The sequence below is a fragment of the Peromyscus californicus genome, unplaced genomic scaffold, assembly GCF_007827085.1.
Source record: "Peromyscus californicus insignis strain IS unplaced genomic scaffold, ASM782708v3 Scaffold_5__1_contigs__length_169319896, whole genome shotgun sequence".
NCBI classification, from domain to species: domain Eukaryota; kingdom Metazoa; phylum Chordata; class Mammalia; order Rodentia; family Cricetidae; genus Peromyscus; species Peromyscus californicus.
Window position 1 is genome coordinate 25772656 of NW_026294573.1, and position 11810 is coordinate 25784465.

Consider the following 11810-nt stretch of genomic DNA (forward strand, 5'->3'; position numbering starts at 1 on the left):
TTACTTGTGCCTGATGGCATCTTTGTGTCAAATGTGATAGGTAATAGCAATCACTTAGTAGGGTGGATGCAAGGCCAAGTCAACCAGCAGGTTGAAATGCTTGAACCTGTGCCTGTCACGTAGCATCAGTAGCCCTGCATGTAAGTCTGGACCTTGCTAGCACTCGGCCTAGCCCTTCTGGTCCCTAGACGGCTGGAGCTGTTCGGGAGTTTCTGGGCAGTGTAGGGTACCTGGGCCACACCTAGATTTTGCCTGGAGTGCTGATGCCCAAGGAACCAAGGTTCTGATTTTCATCTCCTCCCCTGGGAATGTGTGGGCGAGTCCTATAGTCGCAAGGACAATGGTGGCAACCAGAAAAATCTCTGTAGAAGTGAGGTTTTCCTGTTCCCGAGAAGATGCCATCCTGTTCCACCCTATAGTTTCTTGCATCCTCTCCTTGCTCCTCAGAGGGTCTCCCTCAGCAGCACATGGCTGCCCGTGGTATGGGTCTTGGAAATCCTTGCTCATGCTCCTTACTCCCCTAGAAATCTGGGGTCCTCTAGTCTTTTTTTTTTTTTCTGAGACAGGGTTTCTCTGTGTAACAGTCCTGGCTGTCCTGGAACTCGCTTTGTAGACCAGAATGGCCTCCTGCCTCTGCCTCCCAAGTGCTGGGATTAAAGGCGTGCGCCGCCGCCGCCGCCGCCGCCGCCGCCGCCGCCGCCGCCACCCGGCTTTTTTTTTTTTTAATTTTTTTCTTAGATTTATTTATTTTATTTGTGAGTGCTCTATCTGCATGTACACCTTTATGCCAGAAAAGGGCATCAGATCTTACTACAGGTGGTTGTGAGCCACAATGTGGTTGCTGAGAATTGTACTCAGGATCTTTGGAAGAGCAGCCAGTGCTCTTAACCTCTGAGCCATCTCTCCAGCCCCGGGATCCTCTATTCTTAGGAGAATCCCTTACACTCTGTGACCTTGCTTGCAATGGGGACAGGTAGAGAGGGGGGAGGGCAAGATGTTTACTGAAGCATCATGGCACCCCCTCCTCTCCCCTCCCCCACACTGCAAGGAGGATTCCTGGCTTCCCCATGTTTCCTGTGAATAAGCTGATACCCTGCATAGGTAGGAAACTTGCCTACATCACACAGCGTTCATAGACTTGGGAAAGCTTACAAGATATTCCTGGCTCATGGTCAACGCTCCAGTGGGGCGGAGCTTGTTAGAACTGGTGAAGGTTGCAGGGCGAGGTGGAGGGTGAGCATTGTCCCACGAGAGGACTGTGCCAGCTCATAGCCAGCACCCACCTGCCTTTAAGCACACTTGGTCCATTCAGCCCCTCTTTCAGAGTCCAAGTCACTACGGGGCTTGGCGTTCATTCACCTGGTGAAGACCCCGGGAAGCAGAAAGGATGGGTTGCTCAGGACTGGAATCAATACCAGAACCGGCTCGTAAACAGTATCCGATTGTAAAACATCATCAGAGTTGGGTCAGACAAATAGCTAGAGTGACTGCCCTACTTGAGAGCAGTGGAGGCTGCTAAAATACAAAGTCAGGCAGGATCATCCTGTCTCCACAAGCATGTGCCAGTATGCCTGCTGGGTCCCTTGGATCTGAACTCAGGCATTCATGCTTGCTAGCAGACACATAGTTGAGTCTCCTCAGCATCCTGTGTCTTTCTTACAGAGAATGAGAACAGTAGTGCGGGCATGCATGAGGAAATTCAGCCACCACCTCTTCTTCCCCCTCCTCCCTCTTTCCTACTTTCCCTTTTCTGTTTTGTTTTGTTTTTTTTAAAGATTTATTTATTTATTATGTATACAGCATGTATGACTGCAGGCCAGAAGAGGACACCAGATCTCATTACAGATGGTTGTGAGCCACCATGTGGTTGCTGGGAATTGAACTCAGGACCTTTGGAAGAGCAGTCAGTGCTCTTAACCTCTGAGCCATCTCTCCAGCCCCTGTTTTGTTTTTTAATGTTCACTCTATAGTAGAAAATACTTTAAGGATCTTTTTGGTTTTTCGAGATAGGGTTTTTCTGTGTGACTTTGGAGCTTGTCCTGGAACTCGCTCTGTAGACCAGGCTGGCCTCGAACTCACAGAGATCCACCTGCTTCTGTCTCCCGAGTGCTGGGATTAAAGTCGTGCGCCGCTGCTGCCCAGCTGCTATAAGGACCGTTTTTAAATCTCTTGTTTATTATAGTATTCCTCAAATATGCACAAGCTATGCTGCAGACTGGGGGTGATACCACGGCAGAGCCCCCGACGGGAATGCCTGCTGTCCCTTCTCAGTGGCTAGTTCCTGAAGGATTGGGCTGGGCAAGAGGGATTAACCTCGCTCTCCTGCTGCTGACATCAAGAACTTGAACAGATCCTGTGTTTGGTCAGTTTGGGTCCCTCTTTGTGCCCAGGTCTCTTAATTACTTCAAAAGATGCACTCAGTGAGGTCAGAGGTGAAAGGGACTGGGGGAAGGGGACGCATCCCTTCCTGGGGCCCTGGGTAGCGTGAAGCAATGTCAAAAATCTCTTCAAATCACTGCCATTGTTAATGGTAAGTTCTTGGAGCCCTTACCGTAAACATTCCCTCTGATGCTCATTGTCCTGTAAATAAGCAAAGCCGTAGGAGGGGCAACTTGACTCCACATTAGCAGATGTCGGACTCTCCCTTTCTGCCTAAGCAAAGGATGTCAGCCAAACAGCCATCCAGACACCCTCATGCCAGCACCAGCCTCCTTGCACAGTCCACGGACACCTTGAGAATGCCACACAACAGCCCCAGCTGGTGACCGGCTCCTTGAAGGCACAGCCTTAACCATGATTATTTGAAACAGGCTTTTGGCTGTCAAAGCCTTTGTGAGATCTAGAAGACTCCATAACCATTCCCATACAGAGAGGAGGTCTAGTAGAAGGGACTCTGTGAGTATGGCAGAGACATAAAGCTGGGTTGGTTCATACATCTCTGTAACACAAATTGCTAAACGTTCTTATTAATAAAAAACCTGGAGCTAGATATTGGGGTAAAAGCTGAAAGATCAGAGAAACAGAACAAACCACAGCCATCCCCACCTCACCAACTCCTCAGCCAATCCTGTTTCCTCAGACTGAGGAGCCTTTGAGTCCTCACCCAAAACGGTCTTAGCTGAACTGCTGCTAAAAGGCTTCTAGTTCTTGGTCCTCACGCCTGATATACCTTTCTGCTTCCTGCCATCACTTCCTGGGATTAAAGGCGTGTGTCCTTCCCAAGCAAAGACATGAGATCTCAAATCCTGGGATTAAAGGTGTGTGCCACCATGCCTGGCTCTGTTTCCAGTGTGACCTTGAACTCACAGAGATCCAGATCTCTGCCTCCCAAGTGATAGGTGTATGCTACCAATGTCTGGCCTCTATGTCTAATCTAGTGGCTGGCTCTGTCCTCTGATCCCCAAATAAGTTTTATTTGTTAGAGTACAAACAATATATCAACACATTTCCCTCTTTTTTTTTGGTCTAAAATAAAAGTTATAACTAATATAAGAAAAACTATATACAATAAGTACAATAAGTATATACAATATATACAGTCAAGAATTATATTAACAATGTCCAGTCCATTAACATTTGACAAATTTAGACAAAAAATTTCATCATTTATCCTATTTGGGTGAGTCCAATACAAAATTTGTATACAATGTACAAAAATCCAATCCAGTGTAAAATATTTAAAACTAGTAGTTGCCTTTTAAAAGTAGGTTCAATAATCTACCTTTTTTTAATCTTATCATATCCATATTCTCTCTTTTTTCTTTTCAGACTACTCTGAAAAGTAGGCTCAATAATCTACCTTTTATCTTATCATTTCTATATCTTCCCCTTTTTCTTTTCAGAATAAATTCAGTAATCTACCCTTTTATCCTATTATTTATCCTGTATGGAACTAGATGTTCAGCTGCTCTTAGTGAGCCAGTGGGGGTGGGGTCGGGGAAGACGACACTCCCATGCTGCTTCCCTGCATTGCACTGTTAGGCCCATAAAGGACTTCTCTTGAATGGTCTTGCCAATGTTTAAGAGTGAGGGGTGATCTAGTAGCATGAAAGACGTGTTAGCATAGCGACCCGCAGAGCAGTGGAGATGAAAGGGGCGGTTACAGCTAGCTGAGCGGTCAGCAGGCCACACCACACCAGCGACAAGGGAGCCAACAGCTTGGGAGCCCAAGGAGAAGTACTCACTGGGTCAGCCAGGCAAGCTGCAGAAGTGGGAAGCCAGCAGCCCGTTGATGGAGGAGGTGGAGGCAGTTGAACAAGAGGGGCCGGAGCATGAACAAGATGAACCGCGGAGGCTGAGGAGGAGCTGAGGACCAAGAGAAGAGAAACTGAAGGCCCTGGTCACAGGAATGCTTCCAGACAGCTGTCAAGCCTCAGATACTGAAGGCTCAGTGGCTGTAAGCACTGTCAAGGTCTGGGGAACCCCCCTGATACCTAGGACCACGCAGAAACTAATGTCAGCTGCTGCCAAGGACTAAGACAGGCGAAAGTTTTAACACCAGAAAGCGTCCCTTGCGACCCCCACCTGCTTGCTGCTGATGCTGACAAACACCTGTCATACAAGAGTTGCCAAAGTAGGCTCCCAAAGAGCTTCCTCTCGCCTTTCCATAATTTGCATCTGGTTAGAGCAAAGGGATTCTCCAGTCAGCTGATTGGTTAACAGAGTCTACGGGTCCCAGGAACAGGAAGCTCTTTTGAAGACCTCTGAGCTCCACAGTCCCCCTTCCAGGGGCACTGTAACCGGCCTCCAGCTGGCTTCATGGTCTCGAAACATCATGCGATCCCCACTCCACACCCGCAGTGCCAAAGATGCTCCTGCGCCCGGACCGTCCAGGGGAGCGTGCTAGTTTCGCACCAGCGCATACTCCTTGGATTCCCAGAGCAGGCGAGGGGAGTGGATCTCTGGCTTCCAGCCAATTTTCTGGTCCCAGCAGAACTCAGGCGACAGCAGCTTGGTGGGCTTGTACAGCCAGAAGAACTTGTTGAGGTGGCTCTCGTCGTGCCAGAGCGCCTCGATGCCGCGCTCACGGTCCCGCTGCTGGCCAAGCGCACAGTGGGCCGTCAGCTTGCGCAGCGCCGCCACACTGCCCCCGAACACCGCCGCGTGGTAGTAGAAGTCGCCCTCTCCCAGCCCCAGCGCGGCAGCCGATCGCTTGTCCCGCTCGTAGGGCAGCAGCCACCGCGGCCAGCGGTAGTGCCAGGCGTGCAGCTGCGCCACCAAATCAGACAGCGCCTCGGGCCCGAAGTTACCGATGAAGTGCTGGTCTACGTCCAGGCAAAACACATAGTCAGCTTCCTGCCCCAGCTGCCCTCCCAGAGCCTCGTGTAGCGTGCGCATGCGCGCCATGGACACGTCCTGCCAGCGGCGCTCTCGCAGTACCGGTACCACCCGCAGCAGGCGACCCTGACCCAGCCCTATGTAGGGCACTGCTTCCGGGCGATCAGTGAACACATAGTACACCACGCTCTGACCCACCATGAAGTGCTGCTCGGCAGATTCCAGGAAGTGTTTCAGGTACTTCTCCAGGTACCTGCCAGGCGGTCAGGCCAGAGTTAGTCCTGCCATCCTCCACCCCTGCCCACACCGGGCCAAGCAAACCCCGATCTCCAGCCTTGGAATGGTGGATTAAAGGGGATTGAAAGCTGTCTATCACTTCTGGAAGGGAAGAGTTGCCCTGCCCTGTTCCCTTGAATACCGACTTGTTCTGACTCCTCTGACCCAGACAGTACTGAGAATGCTGGGCCATCCTTGGAGAACAGGAAGTGTTTGCAGTACTCTGAGCCTTGTGGAAGGGGGTCTGTGGTGGTATTGTGTTCCCCAAAATATTGTGTACCTTAATAAACTTATCTGGGGTCAGAGAACAGAAAAGCCACAAGATACTTAGGCTAGAAAATGTTAGCACACGCCTTTAATCCTAGCATTCCAGAGACAGAAATCCCTCTGGATCTCTGTGAGTTCAAGGCCACATTGGAAACGGCCAGGCATGGTGACTCACGCCTTTAATCCCAGAAAGCAGCCTTTAATCCCAGGGAGTGGTGGTAGAAAGCAGAAAGGTTTATAAGGCGTGAGGACCAGAAAATAGAAGCAATTTTGGCTGATTAAGCATTCAGGATTTCGAGCAGCAGTTCAGCTGAGAGCCATTGGAATGAGGACACAGAAGCTTCCAGTCTGAGGAAACAAGACCAGCTGAGAAGTTGGCCAGGTGAGGTTAGCTGTGGCTTGTTCTGTCTCTCTGACCTTCCAGTGTTCACCCCATTACTGGCTTCAGGTTTGATTTTATTAATAAGAACTTTTTTTTAAGATTCATGCTACAGGGGTCCCAGGACCAGAGACTGCTATGATGCAAGGAAGCCTGTGCTGTTTAGGTTTTTTGTCAACTTGACACAAGTCAGGGTCATCTGGGAAGAGGAAACCTCAATTGAGAAAATGTCTCCATCAGATTGGCCTGTAGGCAATGATGTGGGAGGGCCTAGCCGACTCTAGGTGGGTCCATCCCTGGGCGAGTGGTCCTGGGGTGTATAAGACAGCAGGCTGAGCAAGTCTGTGGGGACCAAGACAGTAAGCAGCACTCCTCCATGGTCTCTGCTTCAGTTCCTGCCTCCAGGTTCCTGCCCTGACTTCTTTTCCTGGTCCTTTCGAACTGAAGTAAGATGAAATAAACCCTTTCCTCTCCAAATTGTTTTTAGTCATGATGCTATCACAGCAATAGAAATGTAAATTAATATAAAGCCCAAGCCATGGAGGGAGCTTGTTTGGAGTGAGAGGAATCGGTGTGTGTCTTTAGTTGTTCATCTTTCTGTTGAGACTCAGACTGCTGGCTGTGTGGAGTCCTTCCTGGGAGGTCCTGAATTCCTGACTGTAGCAATTTATTTTAAGTCATAATGTTTGTGGCCATTCTTTACACAGACAAGCAGAGTGCTCAGAATACTGACAGTTTGCATCCCTGGTAACCTGGGACACCAACCAGAAGTTTGAAGGACTAGTAATCAAGCCTACAGCTTGGAGTTGGGGGCCAGACTCTTGACTTGCCTATGCTCTGCTTCTGGTGGACCTGTGGAAATCTGGACTCACAGGTCAGCATCTCAGAGTGTAGGATTCACACCAGGAAGGGGTCCTGAAATCTCACTTTCTGGAGCCTCTGGCCCCTAGAGCATTCTCTTGGTCCCCTAATGGCTGCAGGCACAGAGGCTGGAGGAGCTGCCACAGACTAAGCGGTCCAGCCGTCTATCCCCTTCCTTGCCCTTGGGCCAGCCCCGTGGATCTTTCAGCCACCTTGGGTTGCAATGACTCCAGAGGCTTTCTCTCCCTTATGTGGGGTTTGGGATGCAGTTAGAGAAACCTTGAACAGTTTTCTGGGACATCCAGTGGCCCAGAATTCTTTGCCCAGGTTTTTGGGTTTTTCTTCCTGGGTGGGCATTCTCATTTTAGTCCACAGGAGGCTGGCCCACTCCCCAACCTATCCTGCACTCCCCTGCTCTGTGGCGTAGGGTTGTAGGTCCGGTTCCACACGCAGCCAGGCGTCTCCTTTGCACCACTTTGGAAAGTAGCCACCACCTTGGACTGTCCCTCCTACCCACAGTGGGAAGGCAATGTCCTATCTTTTGTCCCTCCCACCCTCCCGGCTCCTCCTACACCTGAGGCCCACCCTTTGTGAGCCTCACCTGCCACGATTTTGTCCTCCTCAGTTACCTGCTTCTGTGGCTGCTCCCTTGACATGGTCACCCGGACTGTGTCCCTGTGTGAGAAGACCCTCATTCATCCAGCTCGCTTACCCTTCTCTTTCACCCACTAAGAGTCCCACCTCACTCAGCTCTGTGATCTGGCAATTGCCTGTTCTGTCACTCTCCGAGTCCACCCACGCTCACGTCCTTCTTTACCTGGCCTGGAGTCACCCCGTTCTAAATTCCTGAGCTCCCAACCCTTCTCTTCATCAGCCTTCCCTGGCAAAGCCTCACTACACTCCTGCATCACCTACACTGAGTCCCTTCCTTTGGCCAGAGGCTGGCCTCCTTTTCTCCTCATTAGCCCGAGAAGATCTTCTTTGTCCTCACTACAAACCCAGTGTCTCCGTGTGTGCCAGACCTACCCCAGGCATGTTCCTTTTTAGGAGTAGTTCTGAGCCCTGGCTACTGGGCTGGGGGCACTCTGGCACTGCTGTCCTGGAAGAAGGAGACAGGAGACGTGCCTTTGTGCTCTCCCAAGGGTCTGAAACAATGGGTGCAGCCTGTAGCTGCGCTAGGAGTTCCTACGGCGTGGAACAAGGCTCCATGAACCCCTGTGCATGCCCTCCTGCTCGCTGCCTAGAAGCACGGTCCCCTCCCTGGGCCTTACCTGCCTACAGCAAAGACAGTCAGTCCAATGGTGAGGTTCTGCCGTCTCGCCTCTTGCTCGGCTTCATGTGGGTCAAAGATGCCATCCCAAATAATTGGCGCTCTCCAGGAGGTACAGGTCAGGACTTCAGGTCGGGCCCTGGTCATGAGCACGAGGAGCAGGAAAGACAGTTCTGTCCACCCAACTGCTTGACACCTGCTCATTGCCACGTCCCCATTGCTCGGTGCTAGGGACTCACAGACCTGTCCCTAAGAACCCCTAGCTTAGAACCAACCAAACACAGACTGGGGGATGTGGGACCTGGTAGAGCTCCTGGCTTCCCGAAGACAGAATGCCTGGGTGTGGGTGGAAGAGGGCAGAGCCCTGGGGCAGACCTGTACAGTTTGTGGACATTCTGAGTGGGAGAATGGTGGGTGCTTACCAGTGCCGCAGGACACCTGTGAAGTTGTCCCTCAGCCTTGTGGCTGTGGGGCAGATGCCCATGGGGACTAAGCCTTCTAAGTACCTGTAGGTGCGATAAACAGGAAGGGGCATTTGGCATGTTCCTTGTTTGGGGAGGAGAGTCAGCAGAACATTTGCCCAGGCTAAGCCAGCTACCACCTTTCTTCCCTCTAGGAGGCCCCTGGAAAGATGCTCTTTAACCCTGGCCCTGGGGGAGTACCTGGCAATATGGAGCCCGTATAGGTACAGGCCTAAGACGCTGAATGCAAACAGGAGGAGCTGCCACAGGAGTCTCTTCTTGGCCCTGGGGTGGTGGGAGTGGGAGGGCTTCAGTGACGTACTTCACAGGAGAAATCATTGCCTAATTTTCCTGCTTCATTGGATTTCTGAGTAGGAACCTATTATTCTAGTCACACAGCACAGACATTCAGAAAGGATTCAAGAGTTTGCCTGGCACAAAGCCTCTGCAGTTCTGCATGGAGGTGGCCAATGGTATCAGTGTCTCAGGCATATTCCAGAGATGGTCTGTGCAGAGAAGGCACATACAGATTTCACAGCCCCTTCCTCCCCTGACTCCCCCACAGACGGCGGCACAGTGGACAGTCCGTCCTGGGCCTTGCAGGTGTTGCTGACTATTGTATCTTTCTGATAATATATAACACATTAATTATCTCTCAGAGTTTAAAGACAACATGTCTTTACAGTGCTGGGGATCAAACCCAGGGCCCCACACATTAGATAGCATACTATCATTGAGCTGCAGCCCCTCTACACCCCCCCCTCACCCCCGCTTCATCTCAGTACTTAAAGAAGCTCTCACCCTCTTCTCCAGCTGCCCCTCATGCCTTAGGTTGGAGCAGCTCATCTGCCTAGCAGGATCTAAGGAGCACTGAGTCTGGAGTTTGGTTTGGACAGCAGTGTGGCAGGGTATGAATTAGGTGGGCTTGGAGAATAGCAGCATTCGAGTTTGCTGTGCGTAATGAGTTAGGGTGAGGCTGATCTTACAGGGTGAAAGTCCAAGAAGAGAAAAGAATTTGTGGTTTGGTAGTGGGGAGGGCGGCGGCGGCGGGGCGGGGGGGGGCATGTCAGTGGTGGCCTGTTCTCCCCGGGTTACTCTTCCTCCCACCAAGCTCAAAGGTCCTGGCTTGGAGGGATTGGGCATTGAGATTTGTTCATGGTTAGCTGTCTTCTGTAAGAGCCCCATAGGAAAGAACACATATGGGGACCGGGTGCCTGTTTGGAACTCTGGTCACCTTTTACTAGCAAGGCTGGCCCTCTGGGCATCAGTCTTCATTTGTGAGATGAAGTAATGAGACTAGCATCCTTGGAGGCTGAACCTGAACTTGGACTCAATATCAGCAAGATGACCAGAACTCGCTGAACTTCAGCTGCTAAAGGCACACACTGATAAAGCTTCCTACTTAAGGTCACTTCTGATAATCTCTTATCTCTAGTCTCTGCCTGCCCTGTAACTCCCCTGCCAGTTTCTATGGCCTCTTTCAGGAAGGCCACCTCTTATCAGCTTCCCTTATCACTTGGAATGGCTCCACACCTATGAACCTAGGATTTGCTCAAAGCAGGTGTGGGTACCCTCTTACCTGCAAGCAGCCCCACCCCTGCCCCCATGCTCACCTACCGTGGTAGTCCCCAGGTTGGCTTCCCTTGGCCTCTTTGTCTCTGTCCTTCCTGTTTTCTGTAGCCTCCATGTGACCCTGGCCGGCTCGATCCCCATTCAACCCCGAGAGCCATCTCCTAAAAGACCAACCTCTGGGAGCAAGGCTTGTGTCACATCAGCAGCTAAATCCCCAAAGGGGAAAAATGCATTTAGTAGTCAAATACATGGAAAAATGTTCAGCCTTAGTACTAGGCAAAGACATACAAATTAGAACCCAGTAGCAGGTTTTGTTTATAAAATGATTACAAAAAACAAAAGCTATGATAAAAATAGCCAGGCTGCCAGCATACCGTGTGAGAAAGGGGACTCCTGGCTTGCTGCTGGAGTCCTGGGCTTTGGGGGAGCTACTTAGCTTTCAGTACCCGTGGGTTGACAGCCCCAGGTCAAGATGTTGGTCAGCGTCTGCTTGGCTCTTGGCATTATATTTTGGTCACAGTGTGGCACCAAACTTTGTGCTGGGTCCAAGATGTCAGGGTAAGTGAGACAGTCGGAAAAGCCGTCTTCAGGATGGGGGGTGAGGATGATGTGGTCACATGGAGGAAGGTGGAGTGAGAACAGAGCTCTGCACAGTGAACCCCGGGAAGAGGCTACACACAAGGACTAGTCAGGGTGTTGTACATCAGCTTGGGAGGGGAAGGAGGAAGTCAGGAGGCTTTCCGGGACATCCTGGAGGAGTGGACCTGTAAACCAGCTTCAGAGAACTTTTAGATAGAGATGTTTGGGAAGGGCAGCCTCCAATAAGGAAACACCAGTGCACCCAGGGAACTCCCATTATAGAAAGATTTTGTGAGAGGGTGTTGGCGTAACTCCATTTGGAAAAAAAGTGGAATTACTCAGATTGAACTTTGGACCTAGACATGGTGGCTGGGTGGGAGGTCATGACTAGAAATCCAGTTAGGGGCCAGGAGTTATTGGAGTGTGAGGCAGAGCGTTGGTGGCTGAGTGGGGAGGGACAAGTAGTGGAGGGCTGAAGGATGGGCAGGGTGTGGTCGTTGATGGCAGAGATGTCTGTATTTGGATCCAAGAGTATTTGTATCTGTCTGGTTGGGGGTAAGGCCTGGAGCTCACCAGAGAGTTCTGGGGTTCACCAGGAGGGCAGGAGTGTCATGGGAAAGAGCACAGAGGTGGAGGAGGCCAGCCCAGGCATTGAGTGCTGGGTCTGTCTGCGCCAGGTGACAGGGTGGAAGCTGATGTAAGTGGGAGCTTGTAATAAATAGGCGTGGAGGGATATGAGCTATTTTCCTAAGGCTGGGCTCTAAGGAGTAGACAGATGGAAGCTGAAGAAGTCAAAGATTTGCAGTTGATGGGGACAGTTTCCTTTGACAGGTGCTACCACACCCGGCCAACACCTGGCTTTTTTTTT

At 51.0% G+C, this 11810-nt stretch overlaps 1 protein-coding gene across 1 annotated transcript; it reads right to left on the reverse strand.

Annotated features, from left to right (window-relative positions):
- Positions 1-3392: 3392 nt before the first annotated feature.
- Positions 3393-10562, reverse strand: A3galt2 (alpha 1,3-galactosyltransferase 2). Its single transcript, XM_052718823.1, has 4 exons — positions 10409-10562; positions 8753-9076; positions 8332-8469; positions 3393-5530 (listed from the first exon to the last, which is right to left on the reverse strand). The coding sequence occupies exons 1-4, from the start codon at positions 10519-10521 to the stop codon at positions 4843-4845; spliced, it is 1263 nt and encodes a 420-aa protein (XP_052574783.1). The 5' UTR covers positions 10522-10562; the 3' UTR covers positions 3393-4842.
- Positions 10563-11810: the final 1248 nt, after the last annotated feature.

Bases quoted from the DNA above. Each gene is read 5' to 3' on its own strand.
- A3galt2 (XM_052718823.1), bottom strand. From the start codon at position 10,521: ATGGCTCTCGGGGTTGAATGGGGATCGAGCCGGCCAGGGTCACATGGA. The intron at 8,470-8,752 runs GTAAGCACCCAC...GCTCATGACCAG, and splicing joins ACAGGTGTCCTGCGGCACTG to GGCCCGACCTGAAGTCCTGA. The intron at 5,531-8,331 runs GTAAGGCCCAGG...ACCGCCTGGCAG, and splicing joins ACTGTCTTTGCTGTAGGCAG to GTACCTGGAGAAGTACCTGA.